This window comes from Cervus elaphus, chromosome 23 (genome assembly GCF_910594005.1).
Source record: "Cervus elaphus chromosome 23, mCerEla1.1, whole genome shotgun sequence".
Lineage (NCBI taxonomy): Eukaryota > Metazoa > Chordata > Mammalia > Artiodactyla > Cervidae > Cervus > Cervus elaphus.
Genome location: NC_057837.1, coordinates 61,870,135 through 61,893,540, shown reverse-complemented (window position 1 = coordinate 61,893,540; position 23,406 = coordinate 61,870,135). Strand labels below are relative to the sequence as shown.

At 50.7% G+C, this 23,406-nt stretch overlaps 1 protein-coding gene across 3 annotated transcripts; it reads right to left on the bottom strand.

Moving 5' to 3' along the window:
• Positions 1 to 1,122: 1,122 nt before the first annotated feature.
• BPIFB6 (BPI fold containing family B member 6) lies at positions 1,123 to 21,510 on the bottom strand. 3 transcript variants are annotated; one of them, XM_043884118.1, is made up of 17 exons: positions 21,457 to 21,510; positions 16,804 to 16,817; positions 16,031 to 16,138; positions 13,316 to 13,415; positions 12,127 to 12,231; positions 11,524 to 11,673; positions 11,302 to 11,365; positions 10,832 to 10,892; positions 9,935 to 10,026; positions 8,851 to 9,024; positions 7,661 to 7,714; positions 7,137 to 7,310; positions 6,326 to 6,393; positions 3,441 to 3,486; positions 2,791 to 2,854; positions 2,304 to 2,380; positions 1,123 to 1,323 (listed from the first exon to the last, which is right to left on the bottom strand). In XM_043884118.1, the coding sequence occupies exons 3-17, from the start codon at positions 16,128 to 16,130 to the stop codon at positions 1,291 to 1,293; spliced, it is 1,362 nt and encodes a 453-aa protein (XP_043740053.1). In that variant the 5' UTR covers positions 16,131 to 16,138; positions 16,804 to 16,817; positions 21,457 to 21,510; the 3' UTR covers positions 1,123 to 1,290. The 3 variants fall into 3 exon arrangements, with proteins under 3 accessions (XP_043740053.1, XP_043740052.1, XP_043740054.1); XM_043884117.1 differs by lacking the exon at positions 21,457 to 21,510 and adding an exon at positions 21,155 to 21,249 and having other exon boundaries at positions 16,804 to 16,861; XM_043884119.1 differs by lacking the exons at positions 7,661 to 7,714; positions 21,457 to 21,510 and adding an exon at positions 21,155 to 21,249 and having other exon boundaries at positions 16,804 to 16,861.
• Between the last annotated feature and the right edge of the window lie 1,896 nt (positions 21,511 to 23,406).

Below are 23,406 nucleotides of genomic sequence, written 5' to 3'. Positions count from 1 at the left end.
TATGGTTTGTCCAAGGCCACAATAACGTGCCCATGGTTGCGCCAAGGCAAGAATCTGGTCCTCCTGACTCAGCCTTTCTGCCTTGGTTTCTCCATCTGTGCACTGGGCTAGGGAGGGGAGCAGTGAGTGTATTGTGTGAACATCTAAGGACAGGATTAGGGGAGTGGAGGAGCCTAGGCACGCCTAGGATCAGGCATCAGCCACCCACAGATTATCTGGCGTCTGTATGTGCCAGCGTCTCAAGGCCACCATTGTCCCAGAGCTGGGAGATGATGATGGGTGATGGGATTAAGGTCGACTCTGAGGGAAAAGGGGACGGCCCAGGCACCCAGGCCAAGGCAAGGGAGGGGCCCTCCTTCCTCTGTGACATGGGTCTGGGCCAGGCTGGTACACAGACCCACCCATGGAGATGGAGACCTTCCAACAGACACACACAGCAACATGTGGACCATGGACACGTATGTGGGAACACCATCTCAATAATTCCCAGGGCTGGAGCAACAGCCAATCAGAGGGGCTCTGAAGTACCTTTTTTTTTTTTCTTCAAAGTTACAGGTTTGGGTTTTTTTTTTTTTTCCCAGCATTCTAGCAAATGATACTGATTTTGAGAATCCACTTAGAATACATTTATTTTAGATTGTGTTTTTAACTTTGTTATATATAAAAATACATTCACTTTAAAGAAGGGTCAGTTTGAAGAACAGTGTCGGTAGGTGGCCCAGATGGTAAAGAATTTGCCTGCAATGCAGGAGACCCAGGTTCCATCCGTGGTCGGGTAGATTCCCTGGAGAAGAGAATGGCAACCCATTCAAGTATTCTTGTCTGGGAAATCCCACGAACAGAGGAGCTTGGTGGGCTATAGTCCATCACAAAGAGCCAGACGTGACTGAGCACAAACACACACACAGTGGGGATGGTCACCCTCCCCTTGGAGGGTTATTGCACAGATTAAATGAGATGGTACAAGTAAAGCTCTGAGCATGGCATTCAGCAGGTACTCAATATATGCTCAAGCCTGCCTCTCAGACCCAAGCTACTCTTAGATCTCAAACCCATTGAAAAGGAAAAAAAACACGCATCAATTTCCTACAAATAAAGAGGTCAAAACATCAGGTGTTCATTAGGGCCTTTCTCCTGTTTATTGCCAAGTCCCCAGCCCCATCCTGCCCTGCTCACTCCTCATCAGCCCCAGGGGTAGGGGGCCAGGCCCACCCAGTTCCAATCAGGCTCCTCTTCTAGGTGTAACTAGTTGACTGTGTGCAGGCAGCTGGCAGGCAAATCCTGTCCCAGTCAGTCCAGCTTCAAGTCCAGCACCAGGGCATTCTGGCAGGAGAAAAAGGGCCAGGAGTGGGTGTGGGGAACAATGAGGGGCCACCCAGACACAGAATGGGATGGACAGGGATGTGGAAATCAGCTCTGTGTTTGAGAACGAAGGATGGGGCTTCCCTGGTGGCTCAGTGATAAAAAGAAAAAAAAAAATCTGCCTGTCAATACAGGAGACACAGGTTCGATCTCTGGTCCAGGAAGACCCCACATGCCACAGGGCAACTATCCCATGTGCCACAACTACTGAGCCTGTGCTCTAGAGCCCCGGAGCCATAACTACTGAAGCCTGCGCACTCTAGAGTCCGTGCTCTGCAACCAGAGAAGACACTTCAGTGAGAAGCCTGTGCACTGCAGCTAGAGAGTAGCCTCTGCTCATTGCAATTAGAGAAAAGCCCGTGCAGCAATGAAGACCCAGCACAGCCAAAAATAAATAAAGAAATGTTTAAAAAAGAAAGACTGGCCTTATGACCCTTCACCTCTCTGAACCTCGAGTTTCTCAACAGTCAAGTGAGGAGAAGCACCCCTATGTCCCAGAGTAGAGAGATCAAATGAGAAAAATGTCCATTCAATGCTCCAAGTGCAATGCTTAGTGTGCAAGGCAAAGCTAATATTTATGGAGCACTTACTGTATGCCTTTAAGTGAATTATCTCCATAAATCATCACAACAGCTCTCCAGAGTGGATACTATATTATTCTATTTGAGATGACAGAAAAACAGAAGCACCCAGAAAGAAGAAGCAATTCGTCCAAGGTGGCAGAGGAGGACAGTAGCAGAATTCATGTTTCCTTCAGGGGATCCCTGGCTAACGGCAGCCTCCAGATTCTGAGGGGCAGGGTCTTGCTCAGGGGATTGGCAAGACTGTACTGATGGCCGCTGCCCTCCTTAGTCCAATGCCCTCCAAGTTGAGAATGGCAGGCTTTTGCTCATTGGCCAAAAACATTGGCTGAACTGGCCTTTCCCACCTCCTTTCCTCACCTCAGTTATGTCCAGCCCTGCCAGGTTGTAGTTCATGTCCAGAAGGTCAGGAAGTGGGAACCCAACTTGGAGTACATCTGAGAAATATAGGAAGAGTCATTTCAGTCTACCTGCTCTGCAATTAAGTGGCTGCCTGGAGCAGCATAGTGGGAAATAGTGCGGTGATTGATTCATGATGTCTGCCAGTTGCACAGGCCTAGACACCATCAGCTGGATCACCGCTGACTGGCATCCCAGGGCAGGGTCAAGATCTGACTTCTGGTATGGGGTCAAAGGTCAGAGTTCAAGCTGTTGAAGGGGTCCTTGTCCCCAGACAATTGACATTAACATGACATTAGCCTGAAAGATTCACTATTGACTATCCACTCCCTTTTAGGTTTCCTCATTTGGGGCCAGTGGAGGGCCTTTGAGACCATTCTTGTGACATCCCTTCCTGCTCAAAGTGCTTCTTGGCACCAGCAAAACTCAAGCCTGTTGGAGCCCTCACCATTGATGACTGGGATGTAGGCCTCTTGGAGAAAATCAGTGATGAAGCCAGTCAATTTCTTCTCCTGGCAAGAGAAAGAGAAAGAGAAGATACCCTCATCCTATCATTCCATTAATTCAACAGATTTTTTTTCAGCTCTTAGTCCAGCTGAGTCCAAGGACCACAGGAACAAATATTAGAAACATCAAATCACATCAAAACTGCATCTGACTGTTACATTGTAGACTGATGCCCTTCATTTCTGCTTAGCTCCTGTTCAGTCCATGGGGTCGCAAAGAGTCAGATAAGGACTCAGCAACTGAGCACACACTACTCCTAACTACATCAGGTTCTGTGTTGGGCCCGGAGGCTACAGAAACTAATCAAAATAGCACCTGGGCTGAGCAAACAAGCTCGGGTTGCTGCTATGCACAGCAATGCTTTTAAAATCAATCTAGGGAGATGTCCAGATTCTATCCAGAAAAGAGAACAAAGACTCAAAGAAGCAAAGCAATTTTCCCAAGGTCACACAGTCAGGAGCCCCAAACCCCACAATGACCTACTCTATTCACTCTGCCTCCATTTCAGAACTCTACCCTGAAATTCCAAGGTGAATAGGTCCACTTTTTTGCTTTTAAGCCAGACCAGGCATAAGTACTTGGGATACTTACCTTGAAGGGGCCAATCGATGAGGACCTCCGGGACATGCTCAGTAATCTGCAGAGGAGAGGGAACCAGGGAGGTGGAAGGGCAGTCAGAGCACTGGAGAAAAGGCATCTCAAACACCCCCAGCCCCTCTCTGATGGGGAAATCCCCTTACAGCCTTCACACTAAGTGCTCCTAAGTCTGTTTACGTGCCGCCTGTGATGGGCACTTACGTTTTTCCTTACAGCCCATGTTGTTTCCCACAGCAAACCACTGACTTCTCTCATTGGTCCTGACTCTTCTCTTTGGGACTCAAGCTCTGTCTATTGCCCCTGCCCAAGGCCAGACATGCGGAGTTTTGCAGCTCAGTTAGCCAGTTCCAGGCTTCTGCAGGACACAGAGCTGGGGTCCTTCACAGGGCCCCTCCTCTGCACAGCCTCTGATGGCACTAATCCACCTTGGCACCAGAACAGGCCACATGATGGTCATCTGCTGGTTCTATCTTTCCAACATCTATTCTTTATTCCAATAACAGACTCTCTATTTCCTGATCCTGTCTATCCAAGGTATTACAGTGGGGTGAGCACATCACCCAGACCTGGCCAATCAGAGCATTTGATCTCTAGAGTCATCAGTTCAGTTCAGTTCAGTCACTCAGTCATGTCTGACTCTTTGTGATCCCAGAGACTGCAGCATGCCAGGCTTCCCTGTCCTTCACCAACTCCCAGAGCTTGCTTAAACTCATGTCCATTGAGTCAGTGATGCCATCCAACCATCTCATCCTATCATCCCCTTCACTCCCTGCCTTCAATCTTTCCAGCATCAGGGTCTTTTCCAATGAGTCAGCTCTTCATATCAGGTGGCCAGAGTATTGGAGCTTCAGCTTCAGCATCAGTCCTTCCAATGAATATTCAGGACTGATTTCCTTTAGGATTGACTGGTTGGATCTCCTTGCAGTCCACGGGACTCTCAAGAGTCTTCTCCAACACCACAGTTCAAAGGCATCAATTCTTCGGTGCTCAGCTTTTTTTATAGTCCAACTCTCACATCCACACATGACTACTGGAAAAACCATAGCTTTGACCAGATGGACCTTTCGTGGCAAAGTAATGTCTCTGCTTTTTAATATGCTGTGTAGGTTAGTCATAGCTTTTCTTCCAAGGAACAAGCGTCTTTTAATTTCATGGCTGCAGTCACCATCTGCAGTGATTTTGGAGCCCAAGAAAATTAATTCTCACACTGTTTCCATTGTTTCCCCATCTATTTGCCATGAAGTGATGGGACCAGGTGCCATGATCTCAGTTTTTTGAATGTTGAGTTTTAAGCCAACTTTTTCACTCTCCTCTCATTCACTTTCATCAAGAGGCTCTTTAGTTCTTCACTTTCTGCCATAAGGGTGGTGTCATTTGCCAGGAGATTATTGATATTTCTCCTGAGGCTCACTTGACTTCATATTTCAGGATGTCTGGCTCTAGGTGAGTGATCACACCATTATGGTTATCTGGGTCACGAAGATCTTTTTTGTACAGTTCTGTGTATTCTTGCCACCTCTTCTTAATATCTTCTGCTTCTGTTAGGTCCATACCATTTCTGTTCCTTTATTGAGCCCATCTTTGCATGAAATGTTCCCTTGGTATCTCTAATTTTCTTGAAGAGATCTCTAGTCTTTCCCATTCTATTGTTTTCCTCTATTTCTTTTCATTGATCACTGAGGAAGGCTTTCTTATCTCTCCTTGCTATTCTTTGGAACTCTGCATTCAGGTGGGTATATCTTTCCTTTTCTCCTTTGCCTTTCACTTCTCTTCTTTTCTCAGGTATTTGTAAGGCCTTCTCAGACAACCATTTTGCCTTTTTGCGTTTCCTTTTCTTGGGGATGGTCTTGATCACTGCCTCCTGTACAATATCATGAACCTCCATCCATAGTTTTTCAGGCAATCTGTCTATCAGATCTAATCCCTATGAATCTATTTGTCACTTCCACTGTATAATCATAAGAGATTTAATTTAGGTCATACGTGAATGGTCTAGTGGTTCCCTATTTTCTTCAATTTCAGTCTGAATTTTGCAATAAGGAGTCATAGTGATTAGCTTAGAGTTGGTCATGTGATCCACACTAGACCAATGAAAACAGCCTTTGAGATTTTGTTAGAACTATTAAATAAGAGGTCTCTCTTCTTACTGGGGTCACTTTGCCACCAACTGGGGAGCGGCTGCCTGAGAATGTTCAACAGAGTGGACAGCAAAAACCAAGGGAAGAGAGGGATAAACTTTGAGAATTTTTGTGCGCCTAGATCCAGCCATGCCTGAAAGGGGAGATCTACCCCTAGAGATTTTAATTATATGATTCAAGAGTCCCTTTGGGGCTTAAGCAAGTTAAAGTCAGAATTGTCTCTTACAACCAATAGAATCTTGGCACAACACATCAGACAAGAAATTATGACAAATACAAAAATTACTGAACAATTGAATCCAAAACTAGACCTAACACATAGACAGAGCTCTGTAAATGTTGACTGTTATCAGTATAAAGAAAGTGTTCCTGGAGAAGGTAGTATTTGAGGTGGGCACTGACTAGCAGGTGGCATTTGGATGGCATGGGTAAAAGCCTGTTCATGAAAAAGGGAACTTGACCACACGATCAGACTCACTGTGCAAGAGCCTAGTGGAATAGTAGCAGCAGTAGTGGGAGAATCTGAGAAGGGCCTTGAGTGCCAGGCTAAGATTTGACGAAAGATCATGCACACAATGGGGAGCCATTGAGGGTTCTAGAGCAGGCAGAGAGACCAGAGAAGCCTGGCAGTGTGGGCTGTGCTGACTGGGTCAGAGGAAGGCCCTGGAGCAGGAAACCAAGTGGTCTTGGTGGTGCCTAGGCAGGGGTACAGGGATGCCAACCTGGGCAGCAGACTCCTACCTGTCCAGAGAGGTGGTCATCTGCAGCCGGTCCTCATGAACTGAGTACTGGATTTTCAGGTTGAAGCGCTGACACAGAGCAGGGGGAAAGCAAGAAGTAGGCAGTGGGTCCCCCATCAGGGTTGGTAAAACCAGGGGCTCTACGACCTTCCCAGAACTACCACCACTGCCAAGACAGAGCAAGAGTCTCTGCCCAGCCCACCCTCAGGAACTGAACCCAGCAGCCTCCCCATGCCCCCAGGCCAGGATCCTCATCCCACCTGTACCCAGCCCACGACAGCACTATCAGAAATCCTGGCATGTTTGTGGGTCCCTGAACACACCACGTTATTGCTCCAGGCCAGGTCCTGTGACTTTGTCTGGAGTACCCTCCATCACCAGCCTCCCCAACATCAACCATTTCCCTGGCCAGATCCTGCTCAACTTTCAAAGCATAGCTCAGGCATCACCTCCTCTAGGAAGTCCTCTGTGATTTCCTCAAAATAGATTTGCAATCTCTCTAGGCTCCTATAGTCCCCTGAGTGAGACTTTCACTGCCCTTATAGATGCTAATGAATGTCAGAGGGTGGGAAGTTGAACAGGAAAGAGAGGGAGGGAAGGAAGGAAGAGAAAGAAATGATCTTTCTAGTCATTCAGAGGTTCAATTGCAGAGCCCAAAGTCAGACAGTAGATGACAGTGCCCAGGAGGTTATAACCACATAATCAAGATTAACTAAGCACCCTTCAATCCATTACTTGACTATGAGCTAAAAGCCCACCCTCCAGCTTCAAATATCCATGAGTTGGGCCTAACTGGGGAAAAGTCCACTCACAGTTTCCAGGACAAAGAGGGATACAGGCGGCTTGCCCCGCCGCCGAGCAGCGAACATCTCCAGGGTGCCGTGGAGGTGCAGCAGGCTCTTGCCTGTCTTCATGGTGACCTTGGGGGACTTGTTTATCCTGATCTTGGTCACAAGAGGTTTCGACTTGGGATAGGCTTCAGCCACCTACAGAAACCAGGAAACTCCCCAGGGCCAATCCTCAGACTGGTGGTTTCCATTGAAACCAGGAGACTGACATGAAATAGGTGATTTCTACCTTGAAAGGACTATATGCAAAGGCTGGGATATATCTATCAGGAAATAAAGGAAACAAAACAGAAAATCTGGCTATTTCTATATTGGACATGGAAAGTACAATGCACAAAACCTGGGCATTTCTGTGGGGAGCCGAAGACTACTTTACGGAGAAGTTGGGATGATGCCACACCGGACAAGGGAGACACAGTATTGAAAATCCCTTTGCCCGGAGAACAGGGAAAGTGATTATGGTGATTATGGATAGCTGGGGCACTTACTTTAGGAATGAAGCCAGCCAGTGTTACAGTGGTTTGGGGGGGCAGCTCACCAATCTACAAAATAATAGTCAAGGTTGGGATTACTGAAGGCTTCCCTGAGTCATCCTAACAAACCTCTCCTCTGACTTAAAAAAGCATGCCCTCTGAGGTGCCTTCATCAAAATAGTTCTCACTCTTTGATTAAGTAGATAATGAGCTCCTGGATAGCCCAGACTGTGGCTCACACATTCCAGTGCCCATAGCTCTGAGTACAAGATCATGCACTGAGAAAATTTTGTTTGATGAAAAAGTAGACAGAGAGATGGGAGAATGGGTGGATGTGATGGATCAGAGGAAGTGGGTGAAGGGATTCATGGATGGATAGATGGATGGGGAAAAAAATATAAACAGATAAGTGGGTGAATGGATGGTTGGATTGATGGATGGGTGTTTGTGTAAGAGAATAAATAATAGATAGATGGGCAGGTGGCTGGCTGTGTGGAGGCATGAAAGGATAATGGAGAGGGGAGGATAGGTGGGTGGGAAAATGGCAGAATTGTCTGGTAAATGGATGGGAGAAGGGATGATGAATGGATTGATGGGTGGAGGGATGAATAGGAAGGTCCACAAATGGATGGTGGATGCATGGATGGGAGGATGAATAAAGGGATCTGTGGGGATGAATGAATGAATGGATGGATTGATGGTTGGCTGGCTGGATCAGTAAATGAGTAGGAGGATGGATAATGGAGAACTGGATGAGTAGATGGGTGGGTATCTGGGTGTTTAGGTGGTAAATGGCAGATGCATAGATTCATTCATTCAATAGTATCAGCCCCTGTTCTAGGTATGGATGGTATGGAGGGTTGGGTGGATTCTAGCTAAAAGGATAGAGTCTAGGACATGACTACACAGTAGCAAGACAGACTGGAAATAAAGAAGGTGGATGGATGGACAATGCAGAAGAGTTGTAGGTTGGTGGATAAATGCCTGGTGTATGGACAATTGAATGGATAGATGAATACATAGTGGTTACATGGACAGAGAGATGGTGGATGGTAGAGCGAAATGATGATAGAAACCCAAATCCATCCTGGCCCCTCCCAGTTCTAGCATTACACACAACCCCAGGATAATTGTCAGTCTGGGCAGGGACTGTCATTACAGGGGGCAGATGCAGATATGGGGGGTGTGGCCACTGGGCAGCTCACCATCGTATCCTTGACTTTCACATCAAAGGACTTCTGCAGAAGAGCAAGCTCTGCTGTGAGGAAGGCGGCTGAGAGCAGCAGCTGCGAGGAGCCTTCAGCATAGTCCTCAGGGAACGCAGCCCCTCCGGCATCCTCAAGCTGGATGGTGTTGCCCTTTTGCTTCTGCACCACAGGCTGCGGGACAGCCAGGGGAGAGACACTCAGCCTTGGCCATGGGCAAGTCTCAGTCCTCCAAACGAATGGTGCTCAAACCAGCCTAGTGTTAGTCACTTAGTCATTTGACTCTTTGTGACCCCATGGACTGTAGCCCACCAAGCTCCTCTATCCATGGGATTTTCCAGGCAAGAATACTGGAGTGGGTTTCCTTCTCCAGGAGATCTTCCTGACCCAGGGATTGAACCCAGGTCTCCTGCACTGCAGGCAGACTCTTTACCATCTGAGCCACCAGGGAAGTCTGTGGTGCCCAAGTCAGCAAGTCATATGATGGTTGAGTCAGAGCAGTGTGCAGTGGCTCAACTCTCCCAGTGTACAGATGGGTAGACTGAGGCCCACTAGGATAATGGAGTCAATCACTAAACCACTGGCAGCTCCTCAAAGGATTGTGTAAGTAACCTCAGTTAATCTGACTCTAACTGATTAGAACCCTCGTTTACTATTTTAACCTCCAGAGAAAGAGGTAAACGGAAGACAACGTGCAGCCTGTAAGAGCCCCACTGGAGGAAGACTTCATCTGCTTGGGATTCTTCTTCTCATTCCTGGGAGATGCAGTCACCTGGTCACCAGGGTTCTGGAGTCCTGGGTGAGGACCTAGCCAACTCCTGCCTCCCTGATAGGCTGAGTGCTCTCTTCTATATGACAGTGGGCAAGCCACTCACTCGGAGAAGCAGGCAGCCTCAGGGGTGTGGGTGTGGAGTTGGCCATCCCAGAAATCAGCTCAGGATTTGGGGTTCGTATTGAGAGCAGAAAGAGGAAGAGGCCCTCCCCCACCCTCCACAATCCCAGCCCAGCCGCCGGCCCTGGAGGAAGCAGACCCCACCACTCAAGCCAGTAAGACCTCTGCTGGCTGACACCCTTTGGTGCTTACACTGAAGTCCACTTGAATGTAGCTGGCTGTAGTAGTCGGTACGGATGTCAGGACATATTGGACGGTGCCCACCTGGCCCACAGGCATGGGAGCTGTGCAAAGACGAAGGTTCACTCAGAGAGACACCAGCCCAGGGAAAGCCTGGAAAAGCCAGCACCAGCCAGCTGCCACCTGAACCTGGCCTGGATGCCAGGACCCCAGCCCTCTCTGTGACACAAGGCAACTGCTTAGCATCTCTGGGCCTCAGTATTTTCATCTGCAGAATGGAGGCAATGGTGCCCGGTCTAGAAAATCATGCCACCTTACATCGCCCTGCAAGTACAGAGCCCGAGTGTTCACCAGGTGTTTTCCAGCTCAGTTCTCACAACAGATTGTTGGGGTCAGGATTATTGGTTCTATTTTACAGATGAACAGACTGAGGCTTGGAGGAGTGAAATAATGTCCCGGGCCACTCTGCAGGGCACATGAACCAGTTTTCCTCAGTCTCAGCCATTGGGGTTTCCCCTCCTGGTCTTGGGGAGCCCTGTGGACCCCACAGTGATATAGGTGGCTGTTTCCCCTTGGCAAAGGAAAGGGTGGGGTTACTACTGGTGTTACTCTTCATGGTACAAGGTTTGTGGATGAGCTGTTGTGAACAAACGGTGCTGTCCTTGGAGTCTGGGAGGATGATAGATAGAACACTGGGTGGAGGGCTGAGAGGTAAGGACCCCAGAGCCCCTCAGGGCCTAAGGATCCCCATCCGGGCATTGCAGGGAGGAGTGGACTCCATGACCTCAGACCTCCTCTAGTCCCAAGGCCAGGCCAGGAGCAGGCACTTGAATAGGGAGTGGGACATCAAAAAATTCTAGCCATCCTGCTGTCCCCATGCAGGAGCAAGGCATAGCTAGGGCTACACACCGTTCAGGCTGGCCCACTTCTTGTTCACATACACCAGGACTGCATCAATGGCAGGACACATCTGGAAGAAGAGAAAGCCCTGGGCTGAAGGGGGCCCTGAGTGGAGGGCCCCATTCTCACAGCTGAATGTTACTCCATGGGGAGTCTCAAGGGCCCTGGTGGGATAGGGACTGGAGGGGGAAACCAAGGCCACAAGTCATACAGAAAGTCAATGGCAGAGTCCCAGGGACTGGTATGCTCAGCAGGGATGGCAAGCTGTTCGGTGCCAGCTGCCGTTTCCTCCTCCCCTGCTCACGGCAGACATCACTAGCTGATCACAGTACTTCCTCCCACTGAGCCAGCCACAGCCTCAAGAGCCTCCTCAGCCACCAGCAGTCGATCAAGATCAGCAGCCGAGATGAAACGCGCTTGCCAGCCCTGGTCTAAGCAGTGCCAGGGATGAGGGGCGGAGGCTTACTCTGGGCACTCACCAGATCAGGAAGAACTTTGTGTAGGGTGCTGTCCAGGAACTTGTTGACCACCTTGGGCAGCATGCTGGACACAGAGGATGGGGACAGAGGCACAGATGGCAGGAAGTTAGGCACGGGACATGCAGGAACATGGCTGAGGAGTTCAGTGGCTCAGGAAGTGGGATGCTGGGTCGGGCTGGCAAGGTGGAACAAGCCTTCCTCCCCAACCACAGAGAACCTCACTTGCTAGGCAGGTTTGTCTTCACGCTGACCAGGATGACCTCACAGCCCTCACTCTTGAACATGGGGAGGCCTGTCTCCTCGTCCTGCAGAAGCCGGTTGGTGGCTGTGATGTTCAGGACCACGATGATCTCCATGTTCCCACCCATGAAGCTGGAGAAGGGGGCAGGCAGGCATCAGGGCATCACTGCCACTGTGACCACAATCTCAGCATCTCTGAGAGGATGAAAGGGTGGGAGACCATGCCATGGGACAGAAAGAGGGATGGGACCTGCCCAAGTTCACACAACCAGCCTTTCCTCTCCTCTCTTGCTTTGGTGAACTCCTACACATCCTTCAAAACCCTGTTCTGCTCAGCTGTCATCATCTCCCCAAAGCCTTTTCTAATCCCCAGCCCCTACACCCTGTCAATATTTCTTCTGTCCCAGGCCAATCTATCAATCTGTGATCAACTGTGCTCAGGTCTGGTTCCCATCAAAGGTAGGAACCAACTTTGCATTATCTCAGACCACAGCATGGTACACAGTAGGTACTCAATCAATGGGCATATAAGAGTGAGACAAAGAGGCCATTGTCCTTTCCTTCTCACCTCCCTGCCCTACTCACCTCTTGCCAGTGATGGTCATGCCCGTGGACACACACTGGAAGACGCCCACCCCAGGCATGAAGTTCATTGTGATGACGGGCAGCAGCACATCCTTCACTTTCAGACTGGGAGGGGCAGACATTTGAGCAGTGAGAACTGGACAGGTGAGACCCCTCAACACACTCCTCCACCACTTTGCTGGGAGGTCTTGGGTAAATCCCCCGACCCATGTCATAGGGATAATCCTATCTCTGGGGCTGTCATGAAACGCAAACAAAAGGCTGAACATGAACCAATCTGTACACAGAAAGTTCTCCTCATGGGTGAGATGACATGTGGCTTAATTTGTGACCCTGGGCTGCTCCCTTCCCTGATATAGGCCTCGGTTTCCCCACTAACAAAAAGAGGAGGTTTGCTTAGATCCGAGTTTCTCATCAGTGATGCTATGGACATTTGGGGCAAGACCATCCTGTGTTGTGGGCTGTCCTTTGCATTGTAGGATGTTTCACAGAAACCTTGGCTTCTGCTCACTACAGGGACTAGATGCACTCCCCCTCCTTGACTCTACAAGTAGGAACAATCAAAAATGTCTCCAGACATTGCCAGATGTCCCCTGGAGGCAAAGCCACTCCTGGCTGAGAACCAACAATCAAGATCCGGGATAACAAAGTTGTGGCACATTTACTTCACCTGCCCACCCAGAGCTCTTGGCCGACGTTGCTAATCGATCACACTGCTATTTCCTACTAACTCCAGAAAGTGTCTCAGAACCCTCCCCAGTACATCATTCCAGACAGCCCCTACTAATCAATCCCATATGACACAAGCAACGAAACTAGTTTGCCCCTGTCCTTAGATAATTGTTTCCATTCAGCCACTGGAGGATTTTTCATTCAATTTCACGTACATTCAGCAAGCTCCTGCTGCATACAGGGGGTTGGAGCCTGACTTTCCAACTTCACTTCCTCTTCCCATGGCCCTGCTCACAGCAGGACTAGAATTGTCCCCAGTGGGTGACTGAAGGGACTGAGGTCCAGGCAAGAGCAGTGACCTGCCCAAGGTCACACAGCAAGCCAGCAGCAAAGCCAGAGAGAGGCCCCATGTCCTGCACCAGCTCTTTCACTCAGGTCCTGGGCTTAGCATTACCACCACCCTCTGCCCTAACCACCACCCCCTTCCCCCGGCCCATGAAGCCCCTCCCCTGCTCACTCAGTGATGCCCTTGATAGGCTTCATCCCTGGGCGTTTTTGGCCCGCCTCAGCTGCCATCTTCTCCAGGATATGACTCTCATTCATGGCATTCTGGACCTCTGGAAAGGAGTAGACAGACCCTCGCCTGGGCTCCTCACTGCTTCCCTCCCTGGCCAGTCTCTCAGGCATCCCAGAAACAAGTCGTGTGCAGACCCTGCCCTCTTCCAGCCTCACGAGGGAGACAGAGTCACCAACAATAACAGCAGAGTGACGAGAGGAAGGAGAGGGTGGGATGAATTCAGAGTGCAGCATTGACATACACACACTACCGTGGTAAAACAGATAGCTCGTGGGAACTCTCCCCTGGAGAATGCCACGGACAGAGGAGCCTGGCAGGCTACAGTCCATGGGACCGCAAAGAGCTGGACATGTCTGTGCGCCTAGCTTTCACGTTTTTCAGTGGGAAGCTGCCGTATAACACAAGGAGCTCAGCTCCATGCTGTGATGACTTAGACGGGTGGGATGGGGCGAAAGCATGGGAAAGAGGTCCAAGGGTGGGGGGGCATGTATGTGTGCTCATAGCTAATTCACGCTGTTGTACAGTAGAAACTAGCATAACATTGTATACTCCAATTAAAAATAAAATAAACAATACAGTGAATTCTACTGGAAAATATTTTGGCAGAATCTATGCAAGCTGAAGATATACATATTCTATAACTGTGAAATTCCACTACTAATTACATACCCAACAGAAACGTGCTCGTGTTCAACAAAATGTGTATTTTGGAATTAGACGTTGCAAAATAGCTGTATTTTTGAGTACTACATAAAAATTCATCATTAAGGAAATCCGTATAGATAACACTTCAAGGGAGATAACCCTGTTGGTGTTGACTGGATATTCATATAAACTTTTTAAAGAGATGAGTGATAGAGCTAACCCTTATCTGTAAGTTTTGAATGTATATTGTTTCTTCCCATGTACAAAACCATTTTTTTCCTACGGAGCTTTTTTTTTTTTTTTTTGCATTGGGGGGTGTAAAGGAAAGCAGAATGTTTTATCATGATTTTTGCTTCAGCAATTTTGGGACAAATTAAAAGTCCTAGAACTCTGGTTAAAAAAAAAAAAAAATTCATCATTAAAAGAAGAAAAAGGGATGAGAGCCAGTACTGCCCTGGCAGTCCAGTGGTTAAGACTCCACCTTCCATTGCAGGGGGCGCAGATTCAATCTGTGGTCAGGGAACTAAAGTCCCACATGCCGTGGGGTGCAAAAAAAATTTTTTTAAAGCAAGAAAGAAATATATTGTAAATAAAAGTGATAAGAGCCATGAAAAGTGCAGGCAGCTGGACGAACCACATGACAGGTGTGGGCCGGGAAAGGAAGAGCTGGGAAGGCTTCCAGGAGGAGGTGACCTGCCAGTTGGTCCTTAAGGGAAGAATAGGATTTTCATCAGGAAGCAAAGGGTAAAGGAGGTGGCTCAGAGCAGAAGACACACCAAGGGCAGAGGTGGGGAAGAGGGGAAGGAGGTGGCATGGTGAGGGAGGAGAGAGGAACACAGGTGGCTGGAGTGGGGACGGACAGGACCAGAACTCTGGAGCAGTTTCCAGGGCTCATCATGGAGGCCTTGAACCTCAAGTTAGAGGGCCGACTTTATGTTGTGGCCCAGACACTCTCAAACCGGGGTGGTTAGGGAATTCAACTGGGAGCTTGTTAAAGTGGAGATACTGCGCCTGAAGCCAAGACATTCTGATTCCCCAGGCCTGGGGGCCCCCGCCCCAAATGATGCTGTGCCAGAAACATCCTATAATAGTCACAGGCTAGTTCCCAGAGAGGGGACAAATCCTGAGCTGATGAAATCGTTAGCTCTTTGCACCTGGACATGACTTCCCTGAGGGTCATAGAGCTGGGGGTGGAAAATACCTCTTAGTCAAGTACCCTCAGAGCCTTCTAATCTCAGTTTCATCTGAAGTGTGTTTTCTCAGTTGTGTCTGACTCTCTGCGACCCCATGGGCTGTAGGTGGATTCTTTACCATCTGAGCCACCGGGAGTTTGTACCACAATTTCATTTGATCCTGCCCCAAAAGGACAGTTTACCCTGCTTTACATTTCTTTTTTTTTTTTAATATATATATATATTTATTTAGCTGCACTGACTCTCAGTTGCAGCGTGCAGGATATTTAGTTGCAGCAGGCAAACTCTTAGTTGCATCATGTGGGATCTAGGTCCCTGACCAGGGATCGAACCCAGGCTGCCTGCTTTGGGAGCTCAGAGTCTTAGCCACTGGACCACCAGGGAAGTCCCACTATTTTACATTTCTTTACATTTTACATTTACTGATGAGCACACTGGGAATACAGAGAGGGTAGGTGACTTGCTTGAGGTCACACAGTAAATTGTTGACAGAGCTGGGATTTGGCTCATGTCTGTCACCATGATGACCCACTTGTGGACACCAACCCCTGCCATCAGGGCCAAGGAGAGGCTCCAAGGAAGTAGAATTTCCAGCTCTGCCTTCAACTTGTTGGGGGACCTTGGGAAGGTCACCCTATTTTCTCTGGGTCTCAGTCCCCTCTCCTCTCTGTAAAATAGAAGAATAACTAACATATCACTTATAAGTTTACTTTGAGGTTCACAGAGCACTCAAGTCTATGCAAACACAGGCAGTCACTACCTAACCCCAGTCACACACCTCCCCTTCACCCCATGCCTGCACCCAGCACCAGCTCACCGCGACTCAGGACGTCCATGCCCAGCCGCACCAGCACCCCAGGGTCTGCTCGCGCGGGAGTCAGCAGGCTGCAGAGCGCCAGACACAGGATCCACAGCATGGCCCCACCTGTGCCATAGGGCCTGAATTGGGTGCAGCCCAGCAGGCCCTGGGAGCCCCCTGGGTGATCTTGGAAGTCTAAGAGCCTTTGGACTCCAGCCAGTTCAGAGAAACTCATGCCTGCCTCCTCCCAAAGGGCCCAAGGGTGTCCAGATGAAACACCAGGCCTTCTGGAGTCACCCGAGCAGGTCACTTCCCTCTCTAAGCCTCAGCCTCCTCATCTGGGGGCCTGATGCATTCTGATCAGCCTGCCTGATAGGGTTGATGGGAGATTTAGCTGCAATTTTTCATGGGTTCAGGTGCGGCTCAGAGAGCAGTGCTGGGGCCACAGAGGGAATTCCCTCCTAGTCCTGATCGAGGAACTCTCTGTGTGGTGCAGCGTGGGAATGGGGGAGCCCTCCACTCCCCCAGCCCTCCCACAACAGCCCGGGGCATCCCCCACCTCCCCCAGCTCAGCCTCCCTTCCAGAAATCTCAGTTCACAGCCCCTCAAGGCCCCTGGAGACAATGCCTCACCAATAGGGAAACCGAGGCACAGTTTGAACCAGAGCCAAGGTCTCACAGTGAGTAGAGAATCAAATGATGACCTCTGACCTCAGATCCTTCAAAACTCCCAGGAAAGCCCCTTCCCAACCCCGGACTCCCAGACACCCTTTCTTCCTGTGGACAACTTACCAAGACCTGAAATTCTTCCAATCAGAGGCCGAGTGTTTATTTCAGGTTTGAGCTGTGGCTGAAAAGAATCAAGGTGGGGCAGCCACTGAGGCTGGTCTGCGTCACCAAAGAGGAAGAGTTCCCGATGGACTCCAGCCTGCTGACGGCAGGCTCAGCCACTGACCCATAAACAGAAATGGGCACCTACTGGGGGCCCTCTTTCTTGTCAAGCCCATGCCTGCCTGTGTGTATTTGTTCATTCAACTCACATTTATTGAGTCCTCACTATGTGTCAAGCAGGCCGGGGTACAACGTACACACAACAGAGACAGTCCTGCTCCTCCTGAATCTTAGAGAGAAGCAACCGAATGGGATACAATGTGTATGGAGGATTAGGAAGTGGGGGGTGAGCATCAGGGAAGGACTCTCTAAGGAGGAGATGTTTGGGCTGAGACCTAAAGGATGAAAAGCAGCCAGTATATAAAAAGCCAAGGAGACCATTGAGCCTACAGTCAATATTTGCTAAGTGAAACCGTGCTCTGTTTGCCTCTCGTCCGATTCAATTTTTAGATATCTATCTGGGCTTGAAAATAATCAATTGTGATGTTTCTTCCACCCCTGTGAACACGCCTAGTGCCAGATCTCTGAAGTTCATCCTGTGGAGGACTATGGAGTTCAGCACCAGGCAGCAGAGCTTGAGAGGGCTGGGTAAATGTCTTCTCCAGACCGCCCTACCCCTAAGGTGGGGAGACCGAACCCCAAGACTGACCGCCACCCTAGTCCCCCCATTCCCAGACCAGAACTGATGTCAGGTGTCAAGGTCGCTCAGAGCAGGGATTTTTGCCCTCTTAGAATAGTAAGTGGCTTGAGGAACACCCCCTCCAGTATTCTTGCCTGGAGAATTCCACGACAGAGGAGCCTGGTGGGCTACAGTCCATGGGGTCACACAGGGTTGGACCCAACTGAGCGACTCTCACTCACTGAGGGACACAGTCATATGGGTGTTTCTGGGACAAAGGGTCAATGCCAGGGTTTTGTTTATGGCTGTGTTTGTGCTTTTGCCTAAACAGTCCCTCCCTCTAACAACACCCTGCCTCCTCCTTGCTTCTTGCTCAAGTCCTAATTTCAGCCCCTGCCTCCTCCACCAGGAAGCCTCCCCTCAACCTCCAACCACCTCCAGTCTTGAAGACCGTAGTTTGAACCTGAGTGTGTATCTGATCCATCCCCCCAAGACGAGTGTTTCCTGCTGCCCCAGCACCATCTTCTACTCCCACTATTTCCTCCATCTGGAGTTCTTCTTCGCTTTCTACTTGCCAGATGCTCCCAGCTGCCCCCTACCATCACAGTCCCCCCACCCCCTGTTGCCTCAGCTCAGCTCTGAGCTCCTGCAAAGCAGAGCCTACCTTGTCTCTCACTGGCCTCAAATGGAGCCCAGGGAGGCACCTCAGATCTGCTGTATCCTTGATCTTGCCCAAGTCTTACAGCATCTGAGGATTGTGAATGTCTGGTGGCTTCCTGTCAGGTGCAGAGCACTGGGTGGGAGTCAGGACATAGATCCAAGCCCTGGTCCTGTTACCCAGTTACTGTGTGACCTCTGGCAAGTCTCCTGCCCTCTCTGAGCCTCAGTGTTTTCATCTGTAAAATGACCAGGCTGCAAAAGACACTGGGGAGAGGCCCACAGGCAGAGCCTGTCCTTACCTTGACAAGCCTGGCGATGTCCTGCTGATGACTGGCCCCTGCCTCCCCACCCTGGGATGAGGAAGCCCTTATATTTGGGAGCCTGATTAGCTGCTTGGATAATTAAGGGTTTAATAAGGCCCAGATAATTATCTAGAGGCCCAGAGAACAGGAGCCCCGATGCTCACATGACGATTCAACCTGTTCCAACATAAATAGCACAGAGGACATGGATGGCTGCCCCAGGGCGGGCACTGGGGAGGAGATGTGGTCACCAGAGTGGCCATCGGGGCTCACGCTTCCCCTCCCCAAGATCAGCGCCTCCCACAAGGCTGGACACGCTGTTGGCACTCATTCCTTTCATGTTAACCTAGGACCCACTGTGTGCCAGGCCTGTGCGGGGGCGAAAGATGCCACACGAAGCAAAGCAGCTGTGGGCCCTATCCTAAGGGGGCTCCCGGAGCCCAGGGGGACAGGCCATCTGCAAGCGGACAGCACAGAGCCAGGTCAGTCCTGGGGAGACGAGGGTGGCGGAAGTCAGCGAACTGGGAGATGGGACAGGGAGAGAAGAGGGGGTTATTTCAGAACAGAAGACCCCTGGAGCAGAGCGTGTCGGAACTGATGCCTGAGGGGTGAGCAGAGCTAGCTGCAAGGCAGAGAAGGTGTTTCAGGCAAGGAGTTGGCGGGTGCAAAGGCCTGGGAGGTGTGGGCTAGACCATCACAACTGGGCCCCCTGACACTCACAGGGGGCCAAGAGCTATGGCCCAGTGGTGTGTCCTCAAGGGAGACCCTCCTGGAGGAGATGCCAGCAGGTGGTAAATGCTGGCATGAGGGCTTTCTCCAGATCTGGAGGGCAATAAAGGCAGGTTGACCCCAGGGCCACAAGACTAGCTGGAGTTAGACCTGGGGCCTCAGGGTGCCCAGCCTCTGCTCTTGGCAAGACCCTTGGGGGGCATAGATGGGGACTCCTTGAAGGTGATGAAGAGTCCCAGGGGGCTGCTGGAGAAATGGGGTTTTCCTCCTCCACCTACAGGGAGCTCACAGGTGTGGAAGATCGCGGAAGCTTCTGTGTCCATTGTGCACAGGGGGCCGCTGAGGCCAGAGATGAGTGAAGGCCGACCTGTGGTCCGTGGGGCCAAAGCCAGATTGGAGTGAGGGAGAGGACGACCCAGGTCAGCATAGCCAGTCTCCATCCTGATGTGGGCCCTGCGCTGGAGGAGCCAAACTACAGATAGCATCACTTTATCCCTGCAGATCCACCCCCTACAGACAGAGGGACCAGCAGGCCCCGCCTCCTCCTTGAATGTAAATCCACCTGGGAGGGTGCCTCTGAACACCCAGCCCTCCCTGCCTCCCCCAGGGCTATCCTGGATACTGGGGGGAAGGCAGAAGCAGGAAAGACATAGGATGGTTGGGGTGGGGGAGGCTGAAGAAACCCCTTTGCATGGGTTTGGGGATCTGGGCCTCAGTCCCAGCCTCTGCGCTCACAAGTTGTGTGTCCTTGGGTACCACCCTCAGCCTCCCTGGGCCACAGTTTTATCCTCTTTATAATGTGGGGGCACAAATAATGATAGCATTGCTCAGAAGGAAAAGGACAGTCATACCATCCCCTGTTCCCCTAAGTTGAAAGTGGCCAGAGAGGAGGCAAGCTCCCTAGAAATAAATTCCTTTAGGGATACACTGAATCTTTCCTGGGGCACTGGGTCGTCATATGACTTCAGTGTCCCGGGGGAAGCCTGGTTCAGCCAACCTGTGGCTAGAGCCGCTGAAGCACCTCCAACTCAGCTCTCACGATGCTGATAGCAATAGTAACAAGAGGGCCCCTTTACTGTGCTCCTGACCTGTGCCAGACAGTGTGCTGAGTGTTTGATATGCACTAGTCCACTTAATCCTGAGGACTACCCTGTGAGGTGGGCACTTTGGTAATTTTTTCCATTTTACAGACAGAGAAACAGAGGCTCAGAGAGATCAAGCCATTTGCCCAAGTTATAGAGCAAGTGATAGCAGAGCCAGGAGCTCCAGAGCCCAGGCCAAGACCTGCTAAGGCATACCCAAGGGGGCACTGCCTACCTGCTGACCTCCCTTCCCTGCCCCAGGCCCCAGCATCGTCCTGCCTGGCCCCCACCAAAGCTCCAAATCCTGCCATCCTTCCAGGACCAGCTGCACCTTTTTCCTCCAGGGAGACTTCCTCTCCCACCTCTCCCACCTCCCCCTCCATCCCTCAGACACTGAAGACCAGACCAGCCCTGAAGGTCAGCAAGGGTGACTCCCAGTTCAGCCACCGGAGCCTACAGGGACTGGGCTCCACGCGGCTTCCCAAGCTCAGGGCTGGGCAAGCCTGGGCCAGAGCTCCGGCATATACACAGTACAAACCACTCATTCACCACATGCTTATTATGCACTTGCTGTATGCAGGGCTCCGGAAGGGTCAGAGAGGGGTGGTGGGGAGAGAAGCCGCAGACACTAGCCACGGTCGTCAGAAACTGAAGGGCATCAGAGTCACCAGGGCAGAGGGGTTTGCACGTGGGCAGAGAGAGCGCCTATGAGCTGATGGGCAGGGTAAACCAGTTTAGGTTAAGGTGGCCCAGTCAGAGCATACAGCCCGAGGCCTAGAGGGAAAGAGTGCAAGGTGCAGGGTCAAGGTGAAAGGTGGGCCTCGAGAAGGTTCGTGAAGGAGCCAGAAATGAGAACGCACCCTTTAGTATGGTTCCGTATACAGGACTCAATTCTGAATTCTTTTCAGTACGTCTACTTTAGAGTGAGCGTGCAGCTAACCAGAGGGCGCATGGCGGGGAGGCATGAGAGAGGGAGGGGCTTCCTGTGATTTCCGGTGGGGTGGAGGTGAGCCTTGTGGGGAGGAGAACATCCAGCAAAGCTCGTCTCAGCCACCCGCCCAGATTCGACCCCTCTGGCTCAGCCTGGGGGCAGCCTTTCTGCAGCCCGTTCCAAACAAGCCAGGGCCCTCCCCACGCCCGCAGCCTCCCGCTGTCCACTCACTCTGAAGGCCCCTGGCCCGTGACGGTGCCCGCAGTCCCTCGGGCAGCTGCTCCGTGTGTGGCCGCCACGTCTGCAGCTCACAACCGCCACCTCTCCCGCACGCTCCCCTCCCCCGCGCGGCTTGCCCAGGGGGCTCTGGAGGTCTTCTTTGTGACCACGCCACAGCTTGTGGGATCTTAGTTCGCCGATGAGGGACTGAACCCAGGTCCTTGGTAGTGAGAGCGTGAACCACAGAACCGCCAGGGAATTCCTCGAGGTCTCCGCTGCCATTGTTTGCCCAGCAACCCCAGGCCAGCTCCCACCTGGTAGCGAGCCCCCCTGCTACCCAGTAAACTGAACAGCACCCTTCCCATCGAGGTCTGAGCGCTTCCAAGTCGTTCCTTCCTTGGGTACTCTCCCTCAGCCCTAGTGAGCTGTATAGAGTTACCTTGATCTCGAAGTTACTCTTTTACCATAGTTAATAATCCTTCAAAGTGAAAGTCCCCTGTTTTAGATATTACATGGCTTCTACCTTCTGATTGGACCCGGATTGCCATTCTCATCTGTGTCCCCCAGTAGCCAGGGCCCAGCGGGCTCCTTACTGAAGGGCTGAATGGGATCTCTCAGGGACTAGACCGGTTCTCTTCAGACAGAACACAGCTTCCTTCTGGGCAGAGAGCTTGACTCAGCTGTTTCATCCCCCTCGTCTTAAAAGAATGTATATTATTCAACCAGGAGCATCATGGGTACAAATAAGATCTAGACCACATCATTGGATAAATAGGTAGATGTATGGATGACAAGATGGATGGATGGATGGACAGATGGATGGAGGATGGACAGACAGATGGGTGGGTAGAAGGAAGGAAGAACAGAAGGAGGAAGAAAGGAATAATAGCTGGACCACTGGACTGATGGCTTAATGAATAGCTCTCACATATTGATCTTTTTCTAGGTATTAAATATATGCGCTGAGTCTGTGTCTCAAAATTTTTGTCTCTCCCATATTCCATACCACCTAGCCTTGGGCTGAGCCTGTATAAAGACCTGCTGAAGTAGGATTCATTAATTAATTCACCAAACAACCGAATGAAATAAAATCCATGTTGTCCTCGGTGAAATCATGAGGTAGGATTTTATAGCCTGGCCCTTTCCAGCTTTCAGCACCACCCCCACCTCCTCCCACCAACACTCCGGGCTTGTTCCAGGCTCCTCGGCCTGTCACTCGGACCCTTTAGGGTTGAACTTATAACCATTACAGGGGGATAGTTAGTGTACCGCTGTACCGAGGGCTTTGCTTACTGATGGTGGAAATTTGGACACCTTTACTCCCCAGAGAAACATAAACATAACCTGAATCCAGTGTATCTGGGAAGGAAAGAATATGATCTCTGGCTAAAAGATTAGCTTATCAGAAAGAAAAAAATTACATGGCTTCATCCTGCCAGCATTTGCACCCTTCAGCCTCCCCTAGGTCATCTTGTCGCCTGTGACCCGCTGGGTTTGAAGAGGTTTCAGAGCAAAAAGGAATAAGACATGGTCAGTGTCTAACACAGGCCCAGGAAGCAGATCCTGCCTCCTTTGAATAAAAACTCGCCTATGAGCCACATAAACCAAGATGGAAAAGCTGCTGGAGAAGACAGTGAGTGTCTGTCACCTGAGGCTCATGACCTAAGGTCCAACCCCAGGTGGGAATGCTGGTGATGGAAGAGGGGACTGGGCATCTTAGGTCTGAATCTTAGGAAGGTGGCAGTCCTGGGGATCTGCCATCCCCCAGCTCGGAGACTCTGGGCACACTCCCCTCCTTGCTGGGCCTTAATCTCTGCCTCTGTGAGATGGGACTGCACGCTCTGCCCACATGCCTCTCAGGGCTCTCATGAGGTTCTAGGAGAAGGATGGGGTGTGACTCTGAAAGGAGAAGTGCCACCAGGTGAGGGCACACGCCTGAAGTACCACTGTGGCATTCGTAAC